We start from the raw sequence: 20,258 nt of genomic DNA on the forward strand, positions 1-20,258 counted from the left end.
TCTCTCTCTCTCTCTCTCTCTCTCTCTCTCTCTCTCTCTCTCTCTCTCTCTCTCTCTCTCTCTCTCTCTCTCTCTCCTCTCTCTCTCTCTCTCTCTCTCTCTCTCTCTCTCTCTTCTCTCTCTCTCTCTCTCTCTCTCTCTCTCTCTCTTTTTTACATTAGATATAAATCCTCTCATCACAACAAACCATTAAACCCACAGAACCATTTTTAGTCTTTTCGTCTTTCATTGCGTCTCTGCCCATATTACATAATAACTTATCTTACATTACACTCACTATTTGTGTGGGGACAGCCCCATGATGCAACTATAAATGTTTTACAGACATGTTTCGTTGTATTACTAACACATATTACATTTCATTTGACTCTAGACTCATTTAAGGATAATTAATTCCACGAATTACTTATTTCATATGGACAGAAGCTATGTTAGTTTTTTTTTTTTGCCACTGCTTACAGTTGGTGCAGGTTTATTCTGGCCATTTGGGAAACAAGTGTAAAATAAATCAAAGTATTGTCTCACAGCATCTGAGAGACTATAATAATCAAAGCATGTATACTGTTTTATTGGCTTCAGTTCGTGAGAACTAGCATCATATTACATAAAATCAAAGAGACCACAAAACAGCGCGTTTTCCAGATCAGGCTGCTCCAGTGTTGAAGGAATAGGTAACAACGACATCTGCTGGAATAATACAATCATTGCATGTGTACTGCGTAGCAATCAAGCAAACATTCTATTAAAAGAATTCTTTACAATTACAACATATTCTCTCTTTCAAATTACCTCCCAGGATATTGTATTTATCCAAATAGGTTAACTGTAAAGCTTATAGATCCATACTAAATGCACAGAGTTCATCACGCACACCACATTAAACAAGCAGACAAATTACTATTTGGTCCTGGGGCAGATTTCCTGGTTCAAGGTATTGACAAGACATTTAGTACAGGGAGTTAATATAATGGTATTTCTTTTGTGTAGATAACATGATGACGTGGGATGGAATAAGATTAAATTCTGGAAAATGTGTAATCATATGAGGAATTTGACATCTGTGATCTTTTAAACTGGCTGATCACTTTCTTTTTGATAATTATAGTTGTTACTTACTAAGCTGATACATTTCTGGGCTGGCTTACTATATGTCTGACTATTAGTCAGAAAGTAACACAGAATTTGATTTGGCAGCTCCACCGATTTAGCAATTTTGGTTCTATGTTCATTTATGGTGTGACGCTTATGTTGAGTCTCATTTGTATGAATAATATGTTTCGAGGAAAAGGGAAAATTAGACTAGCTGTAACCTAACATGACCTGTTCACCCTGCTGCCCAACTGAAAGAAGATACAGATACTTTAAAATCTCAATGAACAGATAAGAAAGCAGCTCAAAGCAGCCAATTATATATTCTGGTCTTAATTTATGTCTGGTTTGGTTATATTTGTCAGAATGTTTTATACAAATCAGTGGACAAATATAAAAGATCAGGATTATTTTGCTTTTAATTTACCTTTGCAAAGAAGCTTCATCTTGGATATTTTTTTATATACCAGTACATGCAACTACTCAGTCAAAGATTGTCCCAAGGGAAAATAAATTGAGATATATTGACACAATCAACTCGTTTTATATATTTCAATTAATGTGTGTCAAAGGATTGACTTTAAAGTCTTACTTCTTATAAAGCTTTGAAGATTTACTTGTAGAATATCAAACATTCAGGTACCTGATGAAGAGGTTTACCAAGTGCCCTCAGAGTCCGAAGCGAACAAGGTGAAGAGCTTTTAGTTCCTGTAATCCTCACCTGTGGAACAAACCTTCTGCATGAGGACGACTAACAGACTATTTTTGCACAGGCTTACCATTAAACAATACATTTTGCTTATTTCATTACATTTATCTTAGCAACACTTATACTGCATTCAATCTTCTATTTCTTCACGTTGAATGTATTACATAATCCTAATCACTTCAAAATTTGTATTTCCGTTATTTCCATGCAAAGCACAGTGAATTGCTTTATTTCTGAATGGTGCTAAGGAAATTATTTTGCCTTTCCTCTGCTCTCTGCTACTTGGCAGCTTGTTTATGAATGATTATATTGGCATTTTAAGATTTAGTTCAAAACCAACAGTTTGCTGTAGGTAAAGACAAGAAAACATTAAAGGTTCCAATGGTGACAATAAGTGGAGGATATGTCGGGGTTACATTTCACACATAAGTGAAATAATAAAAAAAAAAAAGATTTTTTCCTTCATATTCTACTCCGAGCCAGAGGGGGGAGCTTCTCCTCGCTCGCGATGCACCGAGCTGTCCTCCTCGCCCGTCCGCAAAAAAAAAAAAAAAATAAAATAACACCAACAGATGAAATGGCGTCTGAAAGCTTCTCTGACATCCAAGGGGAGAAATCTGCACTTTTAGAAAGCCACACGGGGCAAAATCCAGACCAGCAAGTCGCAAAACAATGCGCGTCCAAGCTGACGCTCTATCACTGGACGCAGTCCTTCAACTCCCAGAAGGTGAGTGAAGTCAGGCGATTTCAGCACCGCAGCTCGGCGGACAGCTCCCAGCGCTCCGTTAATTACTGCATACAGCCACACAACACGGACATGGGCGGGTTCGTCTTCATCAGGAAGGCTCACCAAACAGCACATTATTACAAATGCATACATTTTTTTTCTCTTAATTACAACCTGTTCTCCCTCAGAGCACAGTCTGAAATCTGCCTTTTATTTTCTTCCTCTCCTCACCTCTTCTTGCCCCCCCCCCCCCCCCCCCCCCAAGCTTTACATGCAATTTCGTGGTACTTGTTCAATGACAATAAAGACAATTCTGAATTCTGAATAGTAAAGCTCTACGTGAACGTTTAAGTGCATGCAGATTACAAACGTGTAGATCCATGTTAACCCATCTCATTCGATGGATGCCGCGTTCAGCCCTCCAGACATTGTTGTGTTTCTAATCATTGCAATTACTTTTTTTGTGTGTGTGTCTATTTCCCTGAGATGGGCAAACAATGGTGATTTACCCACGGTCCACTAGGGTCTACCCAGCTGACCTGAATAAAGTGGCATAGAAGATAGATGCATCAATAGGATTTCATATCCTTCATGTACCTTTGTCCTCTGTTTTGGATAGGATGTACCAATCACAAATTAGCTTTAAATACATGTTTTTAGATTGTGAGAGGAAACCAGAGAATCTGGTGAAAAACCACCTCACACAGAACACACACACTTGACACAGAAAAGCTGTACTTGAACGATTTTCAGGTACGTCTGGCCATAGCGGAGAAAGGCTTGCAGTGCGAGGAGTACAACGTGAGCTTACCTCTCAGTGAACACAATGAGCCGTGGTTCATGCATCTGAATCCTACTGGCGAGGTGCCGGTCCTCGTCCATGATGACAACGTCATCTGCGACCCCATACAGATCATGGACTACCTGGAGCAGAACTTCAATGACGGTGAGAATAAATGTGGTGAAGCGAGCTGTTGCCCTTCCTCACATCTGCAGCTACATAATGCAGCGTCAAGCTGATGGAGAGTAATTCCTTGAGCAGCATTCAATCATATTTGGAAGGAACATTTCGTGTTTCTTCTCTTGTTTGCTGCGTTTTGTGTTGTGTATGTGGTATTTTTTTTCATTTGATTTTGATTTTCTCTTGGTTGACACTGCTCCATGTTCAAATAGTCTTCATCAAGTCGACCTTAAAGACTGAAAACTGGTAAGAATGGACCTGTTTTTAAATAAACTCCTGAACTCTCCCAATGTGTAATGTACAGTAATTCATCTTTCTCGATCCCTGTCTTGTTTTCGGTAGAAATCTCCACTGTCACTTCCCTTTGTATCATCTGGGAAGTGAAAGACTCTTGAACTACTGCTGCATTTGTGATTGCTTGGTTTTCAGAAGGAACTCCCAAGCTGGTTCCAGAGGAGGGTAGCACATACTATCACAGAGTGCAACACTATCGAGAGCTGCTGGACTCACTCCAGATGGACGCCTACACTCATGGCTGCATCCTCCACCCTGAGATCACTGTGGACTCACACATACCTGCATATGCTGCTACATGCATACGAAGTAAGAGTGCTTAGGATGGGTAGCAGCACAGCTGTGTTTGCAGCCTTTATAGTGCGTGTCTGTTGTTTACGTAGGACATAATTCCCACCGAGGTGTGCTCTGATGCTTTTTTCTACATTTATCATTGTTCATTTCATGTGGATTTGTTTGGAAAAGCAAATTTTACTTTACTTCAAAGTCAGATTTGAGTAGACATGCAATATTCAATGTTTCATTCCAGATGTAATATTGAAATTCACAGTGTGCCTCTTTTTTTCATGTGACAGCACAGATCGGGAACACACAAACTGAGCTCAAGAAACTAGCAGAGCAGAATCCAGAGCTTAAAGATGCTTACGTTGCAAAACAGAGGCGACTGAAAGTAAGATTTCTCACTCTTCTCTGCAAGGAAAAACATTGAAGAAAAGTCTCCAACCTTCTTCACCCATTCACACCTCATATTACTAATAAAACCTAAAACATCCAGCTGTCATTCCGCCATCTGGTTCACTGCAATGCAGCTTTCTTTTTTTTGACAATACTGCACATGTAGTGAGTAGTTGTCTTTCTTTTTGTTGGAGGATTTTTATTTGAGAGAGTACAACTCAAATGTATACATAACAAATTGGACATCTTGAAGCTGTAGACTGCAATTGTAATAGAGCCACAAGCTAAATAGTTTTTGCATAATGAAAGTGAGGAGAGACAACTTAGTTGCTTGTTGGTTTGATCCAAATCATCAAACTCGTCCTTCCAAATTTTAAGGAGCTTCTTTGAATATGCTTTTTAATCTAAGATGCAGCCAGTTCAATTTTCAGGATTTGTTTGAGACATAGTTTTCTGACACAAAGTTAAATTAACATAAATTACTTTAAAACATCTGGACATAAAGACGTGTTTTGCAAAAGGATTTTCAAATGTAAGACAGCCAAATGCAAGCTCAAATAGTATGTTTATGCAAAACAAACGTATTTGTACTAAATCAGTGCAATCAAAAAGAAATGATGGACAGGTTTATTGTGATTCACTGAAACAGTCACAGCGTGGAAAGGACTGCGCCTACTGAGGTGGGTCCTTGGAGCAAGAATAGGAAAGTCATTTTCTCAATTATGTAAACCTCATGTAAAGATAAAGACTAAATTTACTTCCTATTCGTTAAAGACACACTGTATATTTACTCACCCAACCTATAAACAAATCTGAAAAAATGCAGTAAATTTGGCGAGAAGACAGCAAAAACATGATAAATCAAGCATCTGAGCGCACTAAAAGAAAGATTTATTCTATAATCTTAAAAATCCTTTAATGTGTCTATAAATAGGCAGGAAACACAAAGTAGAACAGATAAAATATTAAATCCCTGAAAGGGGCACAAAGTCAGACTTGATTCATGCCACTGTCAGACGTTGGGTGGCAGCGTTGAGTCACTTTATCAGTCTTGCTTGATGTTTGCAGCGTGACGTGGGCAAATGTGCAAATGTTTGATGGAATCAGGTCTCGAACCATCAACATCAACTTGGCCATGTAATAGCAACCCACGTACTGTGCATTTTTTATGACTGAACAACAAGCTTGGGCAATTTTCAGTGGTTAAATAGGATGTAGCGTACACTATTGTATCAATAAATTGTCACTTTGGTTATTGTATCAACAGCATATTGGAAAATTGGCTTTGGGATGTTATTGTGGGATTTCTTTGGTCTCATTTAGTTGATGAACAAACAACTTTTCATTGTGCACACACTGTTATGCGGGTTTTTTTTGAAGTTGCACTTGCATAAAACGAAACATCACAAACATTTCGATGTGTTTCACAGCTTGAACCCTGGCTCACAAATGAACAAATCCTTTTGTGCATGGTTTGTTAACATTATGCAAAATATCTTTGCAGTCCAAACTGTTTGACCACGACAACATGAAGTACCTGAAGAAGCTTTTGGAGGAACTGGAGAGTGTGATGGACCAGGTGGAGACAGAGCTACAGAGGAGAGTGGAAGAAACACCAGGTCGTCGCAAAAGCCCGTCAAGCAGATGTATCATTACAGTCAACCTACGATTTGGCATTTTAAATAACATGTCATCTTTCTCCTCTGACAGAAGAAGGAAGTCAGTACTGGCTCTGTGGCGACTTCTTCAGCATGGCTGACGTCTCTCTGGCAGTCACTTTGCACCGCTTGAAGTTCCTCGGCCTCTCGCGGCGCTTCTGGGGCAACGGCAACCGCGTCAATTTGGAAACGTACTATGAGCGTGTGGTGGAGCGGCCGGCCTTCAGGAGAGTGCTGGGCCACGTCAACAACATCCTGATCTCTGCCGTCCTTCCTGTGGCGTTTCGCGTGGCCAGGAAAAACGCCCCCGTTATCGTGGGTACCACTCTGTTTATAGGCATTCTGGGAGGAGCCACATACCTCGCTTTCCTTTACATGAAGAAGAGGCTGACTATGTTCAGCTGAGGGGGAACAAGGAGGTTCGGGACTGAAGTGGAGAGAATATAGTTTCAATTGTCTCATGTCAAATTGCATAGAATAAAACTATTAAAATCAGATATCAAAGGATAACATAACAGGTTCATAGTTGCACATTTTGCACTTTTTGGTCATTGTTAATGTACGAGTGCTGGATTATACACCAAAGTCTTAAAGGACCACACTTGTGGTTTTGTATGTTTTGCATTACTGTTTAATCAGTGGGTCAAAATCTGGTCAGTTCTCTACTGACAAGATGTGCTTTGATTACAGATATGAACATTATACTAATATACAGTACATGGGTGGCCAAAAGCAGATAATAGAGATACGATTGCCTCTTGCAATGAATATGCTATATATTTTTCCCATCTAATCTGTACATGAATGTAACACTCCTTTGCCAAGCCTAAAAAAAGAACAATATAAGTACTAGCAGGCTGAAGTGAACACAATAAATTGAGAAGATTGAGATATTATGTGTATAAATCCTGCATAACAGGCATCCTTGATATATCATGAAAGATTTAAAATGTGCAAAAGCATCTATATAGTCATTAAGATGTCTTTGTGTGTACTGTAATTGTCATTAAGAGTCTTATATGTTTACCGTGTATATGTGTTTTTTTTTGTTGTTATTTCATTTGATATGTGCATGAAGGGACATTTCGAAAAAAGCACACTTTTTGCCCTCAGTCAGACAAATTAACTCTGACCCAGACAGATAGATTCTGTGCCAATATTTTAGCAAAACATAATTGTTGTGTATTAATTTGGGTCCTCACAGCTGCACACGCTTTCCTGTATGAATATAAATGATCAATTCAAAATGAATCACATTTACATTTGCGGACCATCAGGGCCAACATCTGTCTGAAATTAAACGGCTCCCAAACACCCCGCAAAGTGTTTCCTGTCAGTCAAATGAAGTCGACAGCGGCAGTTACAATTCAGAACTACACGTCATTTATTAAGCTGTCGCGTGTCATATAAACGAGTTCAACAGGAAATAAACACTCAGATCTCTATAAGTCAACATCGACAGGGATGTGAGTGTCCAGTCAGGGCCAGCAGGTCTACACTGACATTTAACACATGCTCAGCTTTGATTTAAACTCCTCCTCATGTGAGCTCGGTCTCACATAAAGCAGACACAAGCTGCAGCTTTCAGCATAGTCCGCCTCTTTGTTTTCACTCCTCGCAGGGCTGCTGGGGAGTGTCGCTGTCAGAGAGAGGCCTCACACGTGTTAAAGCCACATGTTAGCCGAGATGTCAAAAGACCATCAGCTTCCATCAGAGTGTTAGATTTGGAAAGTTGTACTTGTTCAAATGGAAAGCAGAATGACTTCATTCGGACAAATGCCATTTTTAGGTTCAAGAGCCATAGTCTTATGTAAAGGTTTTACATATTTTTTTATTTTATTAAAGCATAATAAGGACATTAGAGATGGAACCAGAATAATCTGTTTGTGGATTTGTGTGCAGGATGAATCATTGGGTCATTTCAGAACAGAAACACAACATCTTACTCCTATTTCAAATAGTCTTAGCATTTTGTGAACTGTAAGTACAACTTGTACAAGTGCTCCATGGAAAGTCACAAGTCTATGGCGTGTTTGGAAAAGGCAGTGACACACCCGTAACACTTAATTTATGCTTTAAAACAGAGTTTTGGTGTCAGGAAATCGTCCAGTGAGCCAAAATCAAAAGCTGCGTTGTTGATGTTTCACTTGGCTGTACGTCGGTCAAAATGTTTTACTGCTTTTTCACCATGACAGCCAGGGCCTATAAATGTTTCACATCTACACATCACTCTATTATTCTACTTCTTTGTTGATACTGGCAGCTCACTGTGCTGTGTGTGTGTGTGTGTATATATTTTGCCCTGTGAAGGAGTGAAGGACTGGTAACTATGGTGTACCCTAACTTTGGGATCAGCTGAAGTTGGATGAACTATATATATGATGGATAGAAATAATTGATTTTAGGAGTCAGCTGCTGAGTAGATCAGCTTTATGGTGAATACAGAAGATGTAAACCGAATGAAACTTTCTCTGAAGATTGAATTATTCCGTCAACAGAACATTGACTCCACATTGTACCATACAATTATATGAAGACAGCCTGATGTAATTTCTCAAAATTTCAAAAATATTGTTCAGTCTCATGATTACAGGAAGAGAGGATGGGTTGAGTTTCACCCACTAGAGGGCAGTATTTCCATAAGCAACATTCATCTCTGTGGCGTTCACCAGGAAACAGCAGTCACCTCATAAATCTGAGTGAAGAGTTTGTTCAGTAAACCCAGGGATGGTTCAAATGACTTGTATTTTCCAAAGAAGACAACTCTTTACGACATGCTGGGTGACGTCCTTTAAGCACAGAGCTATTTGGATAAATAGGTTTTTTTTTGGGACAACTGTTATATATCAAAGAGATATGTACAGCCAACAGTGATTCAGCCTGCTGACAAGAAAGGCCTCTTTTTGGACCTGGATGTGATCACACATGGTTGAAATGATTAGTCTTGACGTCGTGCAGTTCACCCGTCTAAAGTCAAGCAGGTGGTTCATGATGAACCTACAAAAAAAAACAAAAAACTCACTTCTGAACAATGGTGACTACTGTCTTTGTAGCAGTGAACAACCAGTCAATAATTGTATCAGTTAACATCCCGAGACACATCACCCAGATGCAAGAACGAAATTATTTGGATTGTCTGAAATGCAATTGAGTTTCCTGTTTCAGTTTAAAGTAATGATCCCAATTTCAATGTACCTGCTAGCAGAGTATGTTTTTGAACAGGAAAGGAAGCCTTATTATCTGGTGGAAACTCGGCATCTGCAGGGATAATGGGCAAACTGCGCACATTCACGCCTTCAGGCTAGACATCAAACTGGGCCTAACTACCACACCAACGTAGATTTTTAAGTCGGATCACTGGAATGAATGAATATACCGAACAAGAGAAGGGAGTTTGGCCAGATATGCTTCAGATTCGATGGCAACTTTACAACAATCCTCACGTTTGGAAGAGTTCAAGCTGTATGACGTTCAAACGCTTTACGATGCTTTCAACAGTGAATCAGTGCTGCAACTTTGTCAAGTTGTGAGCCAGAGTTGTGCCCTCTGAAAGCTTGGCGAGGCAGGATTTGGGATTCTGTATGCTCCGGATAATTGCAAGAAGTGCCGTTTGAACACTGCTGAAGTGGAGGGCGGTTTGACAGCTTCAAGGTAAGCATGCAAGCTATACCATCCCCCCCCCCCCCACATGTCTGCATCTCAGTAACTATTCCCCTGACAGGTCGAAGCAGTGTCAGAGGTTCCGCAGAGTGCCTCTGCGTGAAAAATAAGACACCATGCTGTGGCTGCCGTCCTTGATGATGTGGCCTTTGAAATGAAGCATCTTCCTACTAAAGCTTCAGACATGCCAACTGGTAGATTATTATTATTATTCCCATTGGGAGCATCTTTAAACCTCTCTGGTCAGCCCTAGAGATGGGGACTGGCATCCACTCAGACCACTAAACAGGGTTGAATGTTTCTCATTGTGGCCATTCAAATAAACCAAATCCACTGTCTCAAAGGGATATCCAGCTCCCTCTGCCTTTTCTTCACAAACTTTCTTTGAGCACAGCTCTTTTCTCTCTCTGGCTTTTTTTTTTCCCCCTTTCTTTTTGCTTTCGCAGTAGGGAGCGTCTGTGTCAGAAATGAGAGGCGGGTGGGGTGCGCAGGTGTCTGTTTTGGAAATGTGGAGTTGCATGGAAACCCCCAGCAGACGCACACGCCCACAGACAGACAAACAGAAAGGAGCGAGGTGGAGGCTGCGGTACAGTGTTGCAGGGATGGCTGGGCGCGGAGGACGGAAAAAGAAGATGCTGTGTGATACAAGTGACGACAAGAGTGACCTCAAAAATGAGCGAAGGTGGCTCTGCATGGGGGCGACCTGCTGCAGGGTGACGGGGACAGCTATAGTTAGTGCTGACCTTTACGTTCCGTATGAAGGCAAAAAAGTCAAAGAACAAAGATGAATGGAAGTTGAAAATATTAGAAAAAGTGACTTTTTGCTGATTATGCATTGCATTTCTGATTCGTGTTGCGATATATGATGAGAGCCGGGATCCTCTCAGTGTGCAAAGAGAGAGAGAGACAGAGACAGAGAGAGAGAGAGAGAGAGAGAGAGAGAGAGAGAGAGAGAGAGACAGAGAGAGAGACAGAGAGAGAGAGAGAGTGGCCAGTGGGGTGATGATGTGTGAGTTGCACTCGATGGTCACAGACAGGCAGGCTGGGTAAACAGAAAACCCACGCAGCAGAAGCTGACAACCGATTTGATGTGGCTCTTGTGTCTGCCTGAGGGGGATCGTGGAAACTTCCATACGCTTGTTGCAGGTTGTGAGCTGGGAGAGTGATGCACGGTGTTAATTAGGCTCGTCATTTTGGATTCTCAAACCTGACCAATTAGTTTTTTTTTATCGGAAATCTGATCAATCCAGTCATTTCACAACATCAATTATTTTGTGTATTGTGTCACTTCATAACTCTAAACATGCTTTACATTTGTCACAATGCACGAGAGTTGAGTGCCTCCCTGTTGCACGCCACTGGGAAAAAGAACTATTGTTGAGTTGACAAGGAGAGGCCAAGATCTAAATGCCAACCATGGGAGAGGAAGTAAAGCCACAGTCTCCCCAACGATAATCATGGTAATTCTCCATGTGATTCAATCACATACATTGATCATACAAGCGAGTAAAAGCGATGTTCTTTTTTTGTCTTCAATGTGTTAAAACTTTTTCTGTTTGCCTGAAGTACCTATAACAGACAATGGCAAAGTAGAAGCAAGACATTTTTGATGGACATTTAACCAAGTACCCGTGAGTTAACCACAAAGCTACCGAGCCACCTTGAAGGAGATAGTATGTGAGATCTAGTTGAGTTGATCCTGCTTGTTAAAGGCACCAATAAAGAACCTTGAATAAAACAGAAAAGCAAAGATTTAAATGGGAATTGAACTTTGTCCTCGTCGCTGTTGAAGCTGAGAAGATCGGACACTTAAATGGACGGAGTCCTCATCGCCTTTGTCCTGTGGCAGCATGGTGATGGTCGTGTTGTGTAATAAGGTCAAAGAGAGAGAAGGGAGAGAGTTGCACTCCTGCTCTCACTCTTTTCCCTCTTATGGTTAGGTTGTACACACTATTTAAGACCAGCGAGGGAAGATGGCCAAAATCTGTTGGCACAATCAGGGCTGTTCTGAGAAAACTGCCAAGGCTTTCCAGAAAGAAGCCATCACCACCTTTCAGAGTGTCTGCACTACACTGTTTGCTGAGTTGACAGAGGAGGGATCTCATGATGTTGACACTACTGTTAAAGTGACCCCCCGCTGAGTCGGCCCTCACAGCTTTATGATGAAATCCTGTGCCACCATTCATCCCCACATGTGCTCCTCAAATATTTAAACTTGGCCTACATAAACAGTGCCGAGCAGCAGAGATGATACCTAACGCGAGTTGGAGCGGACCTGCCGCATTATAAATCTCCGCTCAATTGGCCAGATGTGGCCAAGTCAGACACATCATCAGCTTTTTTATTGTGCTAATGAATTTTTCGGTGTATGATGGGTTTGCTGTTACCATTCAAATTACAGAGCGGGCTCGAGGGATGTCTGAGGCGACAGAAGAAATAACCTTTCCAATATTTTCAGCTCACATTTCTCTGTGTGGAAAGCAAATTGTAGTTATGTTCGTTTTAAAACGTTAAAACTGTAAAGGAAAAGGTGTCTTGGACACTAAATGCATTTCACGGATCAGCACAAGTTTTGTCAACCTTCATCGTCATGTCAAATAACCACTTCCACCTGCTGTGAAACTTGATTAGAGGAAACATCAGGAAAACAGCAAAACTTCATGTGATGCACAATTCACATAGTCTTTGCTGTTTTGTATTATTTAAAAAAATATATGTGCATTTTTTTTTTTTTTTTTGTGGCAGTCGTACATTGACATTATAGCAGTGGCCCACAGCTCCTTTGAGTTTGAGACCCCTGTGTATCAGAGATTTTTAATGGTGGGTTGATTAACGCCCCCTCATGGAGATTGAACCACATTACCCAGAAAGTCTCAGTGCATGTCTCTCACCAACTTATCGTTTACAATTATATGTTATGTAGTTTATTGGGGAATTGCACGATCTGAGCCACTGAGCCAAAGGACTAAAATATAGATGACACAGTCCAGTTTACCTGATTAAATTAGTTAAGATGTCTTTAATATGTAATAAGTCCCCGAACACAGTCTGGAACTGTCATAGCTGTTACATGTATGATTTCTCAGGCAACCATATTCAATGATTTTAATTTATCTAGATCACAATTACAATAAATTTAAAAATAAAATGTATAATTGTACAGAAATATTTTTTTTTTCTCCTTTCCATCTATCACGATTACAACAATACAAATTAATGATCATCATTAGTCTGCCTCTCCTGCAGGGAAGTCACATGTTAAACCCCCCATTTGAAAATGATCCACGCTACCATCAAGAATAATTTCACATGACAAGTGATGATCACAATACAACTCTGCTCCGACTTTCAGATCTAAAATGTAATCTCACTGTGATTGGAAAGATATCATGTGTGGTACCACATTAAGTGTGGCTTTCATTTCATAGGAACAGGCTGTATTTACTGAAGAGGAAAAAACAAGAAACTGGACTGGTGTAATTTTCAGTGGTGTGCTAGCATAAACCCTTTTAGGCCAATCTGATTGTCCACTGCTGAGTATGCAATGAAATAAAAATGGTTGCTTGACTTGGACACAAACGGTGGAGTTGTTTTTATGGCTGTTTGTCTTTGTGCAGTTTGTCCAGTGAGTGTGGTCCTTTCTGCTAAAGTAGAGTTTCATTATTATAATTTTTTTTAGACACGTGATTGTAATCATCTCCTGTTGTTTTGAAGTAATTGTGACAAAATCTCACTTTGTTTATTTATTTTTTTAATATATTACAAACCTGAGAACCATTATGGGGTATCATCAATGTAAATAAGCATATGATCCCTGACAAAAGCCATCAATCAGATTGCCTGTATTCCAGCTACGTTAATTAAATATATGACTCGCAAAAAGTTAGGGATATCTGGCTTTTTGGGTGAAATTTTAGGATGAACCCAGAATGCACTACTATACTCTTCACAGGTGAACTTTGTGTGACCTCTACACTTTTGGATGCACAAGTCCAACTGGTCAATGTTTCAGGACTTTTTACACAACTTGCTGTTCTCAGACAACATTGCCTGCCGAGCTTCATGTGTCATCGGCAGGTTGAGCAGAGATACAGAGACTGGAGAGTTTGATTCCCCAGCAGACAATACGTTGACTTGTGAACAGCATGAAATGTCACAGTCAAGGGAAAATGGTAAGTTATTGAGACATTGAGGATTTTTGTTGTGGTATATCCCCCCACTGTTGCTGGATTTTATTTCAATACATTATTTGAGATGACAAAATCACCAGTGCATGCCTCATATAACATCACTGTGGCATGGACCTTCTAGTTTTTTGTAAATTTAAACTGGAAACCAACTATCCCAAACATTTTGAGTAGCGTAATATAATATATTTCACTAATAGTTACATCTGGTCCCCTCAACCACCAACCAACAAACAAACAAACACATTAATTCCATACATCCATTACATTTAACCCACATATTGGTGCAAACAGTTTACTATCAATGAGAAAGATAAAATAACCAACCAATATTAAATATATAGTTAGAAGGGATACGTATTATAATTATAATCATCAAAAATCTAATGTCATGTGCCCCATGACATTAGATTTTAATTATTTTCTATTAATCTCAAAAGTGTTACATTGGTGTTAAATTGTAATTTTAGATTTGAATTACAGGCTGCAGTTTGGTAAAGTTTTCCAGGTATGCTCTATATTCATTGTCTTCTGATGACAAAGTGAACATTCATTATGTTTATAGTTAATCTCGATTTTTTTTCTAACAACTCTGCCCATTTAGCTCAATGTATTTCCCATCATTGTACATGTCCAATGGTTCACTTCTTTTACTAGGTCTCTCATTTCTCCTCATATAAACTTATTTTCTGGAGTCAGTCTTTCTTACTTGTTCATGAGCTGCTGCTCTCAGTGTACTAAGGAGCTACTCATCAGAGTCAACCATACATTTTAGTTTGAGTCTGAACAGACACTTCATTTTTTAATATCTCTCGACTTGTCCACTTAAGGAAATCCTAATTTTCCTGGGCACGTGTGTTTACATTAAGGACACGGAACACTGGAAGAAGCTGTAACTGAAGCTGGAGGCCGTAAAACAAAGTTAAATAAAAAAGGGGATTGACGAAATTCAGACGAGTCGTCGCGCTCCACCAGCAGCTTGTCCTCTCTTGAACTTGCAAAGGGAAGCGACTGAGCGCAATAATACAGTCTGACTATTGTTGCAGAAACGTCTTCCTGAGGGGGATTTTTTGTGTGACAAGATGAAGATCTGAAAATCCTCTCTGTGGAGGACAGAGCATGGTGAGTGTGTGACGATGACAACTCATTTTCTCTGTGACTTTTCTTGTAGGAACCGTTTGATCTGCTGCTATAGTTCTTTAAATGCCCACTTATCTTCAGAGACACATTCCATTTACAGAGATGGGTCAAAGCTGAAGGACTCTCATCGGTGTGTCACAAATTCCACATCTCTGTACCAAACCAACATGCTACTTTCAAGATGGCTGCCAAGAAAAAAAAGAAGTAATTTTACAGGTAGCCCATTCAAACACTAGCTCAATGTAGAACTTTATAAAAATGCTTACAGTGGTTGTTTTGTGTCATAAAAGTACAGATACTAGAGTGAAAATGACTTTAGAAAAAAACAACCATACACAAAATAGTTGCCGTGACTGCATTGGACCTCACATCTAACATCAGTGAGGTCCTATTATGTACATTTCATAGCCATAAGCAATTACAACTATTTCCGAGGCTACACTGTATTGTATATTGCACATTTCAGTTTTTCTTGTGGCATTTGTTTTCTTATCTATATTCTCTATTTTGTTATTATTAATCTACTTTGGGAACATATGTGTCAACACAGTCAGAGGACAAGCAAGATGAAATTGTGATTCCAATGTGTGTCAATAAAGCTCACTTTCACTTTGACTTGATCCAAAAGTACCAATTATGCTTCTTTACTTGAAAAAAATACAATAAAAAAAAATCTTTATTCATTGTCTCTAATAATCAATATTTAATTTATATCATGTATCTAATTTATATCAAGAAAAAAAAGTTCACTTACAGGACTAAAATACACAATAAATTATATTTAAAACTGTGTTGCATTCATGTGTTATCAATGTGACTTGATCAATCTTCAATTTGTAAACTTTTCCAGGATAACTGTGGCCGTCAACTGTTTACATTCTGGATGGTCCTTTTAGAGGAACAAGCCAATGTGAAGAATGCAAAAACAAAAAGTTGCCAGAAAAATAAATGTTCAAGAAAAGTACAGATTCCTTCAAAGTCTATTAAGACAGTAACAAAAGTCTTCAAACTCTTTTGTCAAACTAAACTCTTCAAAATCCTTATTTAACAATGTTATATGCTACAGTAGATTATTATTATTTTGCATTAACTACTTTGCTTTCAAATGGTCCAATAATGAACCAAAAACTGCTTCTAATAAATTGTAGGGGTTACTGAGGACAGACCGAGCAGCTCAGAGGATTATGCTCTGAATGCTGAGTAAAAAAAACCCAAAAGACCACTTTGTAATCAGATTCACAATTAAATTACCTGTACATGCATACAAAATTTTGTTTAACATTATAACAGCCATAACATACTTCTGAAAAATGTAAGAAAAGCATTAAAAAAAACACGCAGACTGTGCGAATTATCTTTCAGAAGTGAGCAGGATAACAGGTGAAACTATATATGGTATTCTAAGCAGGCACTGGAAAGCAGATTATGCATTGGCAGGATTTCGGCGTGGGCCTTGCCAAGCACAATAGTCGACATAATGAGAAACACTTGTTTCAAAATGAACAAACCAGCGAGCCACACAGCATTCAAAAGCAACTATAGGAGCTTGTATTTTACTGTATATCATTAACACGGATTATGCTCGGTGGCCATGGCTCCGGGCCACAGACAAATTCCCATACAACGTAAAGACTTGCAAGCTGTCGGCTTCAGAGGAGAGGTGTGGGTCATGAAGGGAGAGCAGGTGGTTTATGGTACAGTAGTTTGAGGAGAAAACAAAACATTTCATAGGAAATGAAGAGAAAGGCTGCAATACAACCCATATTCATAACTGCTTTCTGGGAAACTCACTTTTTATTGCTGTCTGACATGTAAAAAAAAAAAAATGAAGAACCCAGAGGAGAAAGAGCAAGTAGATAAACAACATGTTGTTGGACACAACAATAACATATAAAGCAACATTTGCATCTCTCAGGAATTAATAGCTTCAGTATGTTGAATAAAATGATGCATTGAGCACAATCAGACAGCCAATGGGTTCATTTTGTAATAGCAAAGGTCAAGGCTTGTGTTGTATTCAGACAATAAGAATTCAAAGGTAACACAGCTGTTGAGGGGAAAGTCAAAGCAAAAACCCAGATCCAAAGAAATCCATCCCTTTTTGTGTTTGTTTATTGGACGCACTTCTCAGTTTTGTTGACTCATACAACAAATAAATAAATGGAGAAAGTCCGCCTCAATGGAAGATGACACGGGCCTGAAAGTTTCCCATCTGGCCGTGGATCTGCGCCGTATTTCACTGTTACAAAGAGCGGTATTAAATGGCAAGGGGTTTTATTGACACGGCTGTATCCATGGAGGATTAGAGAGGTCTGTTTTCTCTGAGTAGGCTGAACCCATTAACACCAGCCAAGTGGGGAAAAGACATTTCTTTCCCCCTGCTTGGAGCTCTTAATCTCAATACTGCACTTCAGATTGTGCAGCATAGCGACAGATTGATAACTATAACTCTGCAGGAGCGAGTGAATAGGTAATAATTTCTTCTTGTGGAGAAAATTGTCTCTCGAACATTTTAAATTTTTTCTGCAGGCAAGTTAGATCATGATCTCGTAGCGTTCTATGGCTGCAAAGCTAAATTTCTTAATCATTTCAATCCGATAGCAGATTGAACAAGAGCTCACACAACACTGCCAAGCTGTATTTAGCAGTGGTTGTAACCGTAGTAGGAATTGGCCAAACGTTTTGAGGAGAGACAGAATGATTGTACATGGTGGTTTGGTCCGCACTCCAGTTCACCGATTCCAGCTTTAACCACACGGACTGACTTGTATCTAATATGCTTGCTAACAGATGACTTGACATTACAAGCGCTGGACCCGGGAGAGCATGAATCTTTAAGTCTGTCAGATTTATCATCATCATGTTCCCAGTTGGAGTAAAAGGCGACGTGCCGACAGAATTCACACTTGATTTCTCTTTTTGCAGCTTTCTTGGCTTTGAAATGCAGGGAGGGATAAGTGAGAACAACAAACTTTGGTAAGCTGGTGAACTTTGGCTTTTGTTCTTTCATTCATCTGTCTTCTATAATGATTGATCCAGGGGTGCTGGAGTCGATCCTGGAGGCCTCGGGGTAGAGGCAGGGTAAAGCTCGGAGAGAGGGAGACACACACATTCACACCTACAGGTCATTTCGGGTCATCGATTAGCCTCAAATGAACGTTTTTAGCTTGACTTTGAATTTCGAGCTTTTCACTCGATCACAGAGTCCTCCACACTGAGGCCACGGTTACATGACAACGTTTTCAAGTATAAGTGAAAAACTTTTGCCTTTCGGGGGTTGGTTTATAGGACAGCGGCACTCAGAGCCACTGAAAACACAACTTTTTGAAAACAGCTTCAAAACTTAGCAACCATTGTTGCTGTCTGTATCTCTGTGTGCACGTGTGTGTGCGGTTTCATTACAAAAACATACCACAGTGCCAACTATTGGCCTGGCATGCAAACTTTGTACATCATTTTCAGTGTTTCTGCCATTTCTGTGTAAACACTCCCCACTCGCCAAGAGCGCAGCTCCACTGAGAAATAAACAAAAATTATTTCAAAAAGTTTATCCGATCAGTTTGTTCACCTGCAAGCGTTTTTTTTTTCTTTCTTTCTTTTGAATGAATCCAGTGACACAACACAGTGTTATCCGTCAAGTCCGCAAAGTCGAACCATATGCCGTGAGATGCTGTGACAGCAATTTTTAAACACATCAAAACAAATGTGATGGAAAAATCTCACTCCGTGATCCATTTTCATGATTTTTAGGTGCTTGGGAGGTCGTAATATGTTATGTTTCCAAGATGGCCACTGGCGTCAGATGTGGGAGGATATGATGTTTTTTTTTCTACAGCCTAAATCCAGCTGGGACTGGCTGTCATTCAAAAACATCAGAAGGTTTTATCATCCACACTCTCTTACTCGTAACGAGTTTCATACCTGCGAATGAAATGTTGTAACAGAGTTTTTAGGACGATTTAGTAATTTTTGGGCGCAGTGACTCTTAAACTAAACACCTGAACGTCCTGTTGGTATTGGAAAGCATCGACATGCAAGCGAGGGAGAAAGTAAGTTCTGATTGAATACTGGGCGGCCACAATCAAAGACCATTTTGTGAATTACATTCCAAGACAATAAAAACTACAAGTTTTGAGGAAAATCTGTTTTTCTTTTGGCCTTGAATAAACCCAGCCACATCTTGTGATTTCACACCTCATTGTTCCACCTTTAATCATGGAAGCCACCAAGATTTCTTCAAACAGTGAGGAGTTGTTGACAACCGTTAAAGTCACAGAAGACAAAGTAAAATGTTGCGTTGTAGAGACATGAGACAACTCTCCATGAGTGCATATGGTCACCTCTTATCATTTGACGTGTGACACCATCCCACATTCACCGTTCCCATAAAAGCATGTAAAACATGTGCTGCTTGAATCAGATACTAATGTGGAATTAGATGTGCCTGCAAGAATTTCACCTTTAACGGACATCCAGCGAGAAAGAAATACCTCTTAAAACAAAATTGCCAGTGAGTTAACCAGAGTTAATCTATCCAAATTGCATAGAAAATATATTTAGTTTTAGAATAGTATATATTGCTTAGACATCCTCTTATTCTCGTTTTGTCATGATCTATATGCAAAATTTACAAAGAGAATAGCCAAGTTTACAATCTGCCCCCTGTACGCCGATCCATTAATCGTCCCATTCAGTATATATTTGATGTTGTAAAACACAACAGTCAAGGAAACTCTTTGTAGATCTTTCACTTTTTTTAGATTGCTGCATTGCTTCTAAAAAAAAACAAAAAAACTAAATAAACCCCAAAACAGTCAGATTCAGCTTTGCCTCTTTTCCACTGTGGCCTGCCAGAAGTAAGCATGGGATACTTCATGCTGTGTACTCTGATGGAGAGCCTCTCTGGGAAATGTGTGTAAAGGGTACAAAAAGCAACCTGTGTCACATGACTTTTTTAAAGTGATTGAATCCCTCAATTATGAGACGTGAAGTGCAGCCGCGGAGGAGTGATGGTGCAGAGTTTCCAGACATTCCACTCATTTTTAATTTGTCTATTTGGGCCAGGACCCCGAGTGAACAAATCACGATTAAAAAAAGAAGAAGCTGAAATAACACTTCAGAAATCAACTCAGAGCTGCAGTTGGTGAAATGAATTAGC

The 20,258-nt window shown here is 39.6% G+C and overlaps 1 protein-coding gene across 1 annotated transcript; it reads left to right on the forward strand.

Moving 5' to 3' along the window:
• Positions 1–2,465: 2,465 nt before the first annotated feature.
• gdap1 (ganglioside induced differentiation associated protein 1) lies at positions 2,466–6,518 on the forward strand (the record flags this gene model as incomplete). Its single annotated transcript, XM_080514737.1, has 6 exons — positions 2,466–2,525; positions 3,279–3,471; positions 3,916–4,089; positions 4,356–4,450; positions 5,960–6,074; positions 6,166–6,518. The coding sequence occupies exons 2-6, from the start codon at positions 3,366–3,368 to the stop codon at positions 6,516–6,518; spliced, it is 843 nt and encodes a 280-aa protein (XP_080370863.1). The 5' UTR covers positions 2,466–2,525; positions 3,279–3,365.
• Between the last annotated feature and the right edge of the window lie 13,740 nt (positions 6,519–20,258).

Source organism: Blennius ocellaris (genome assembly GCF_963422515.1).
Source record: "Blennius ocellaris genome assembly, chromosome: 19".
NCBI lineage: Eukaryota > Metazoa > Chordata > Actinopteri > Blenniiformes > Blenniidae > Blennius > Blennius ocellaris.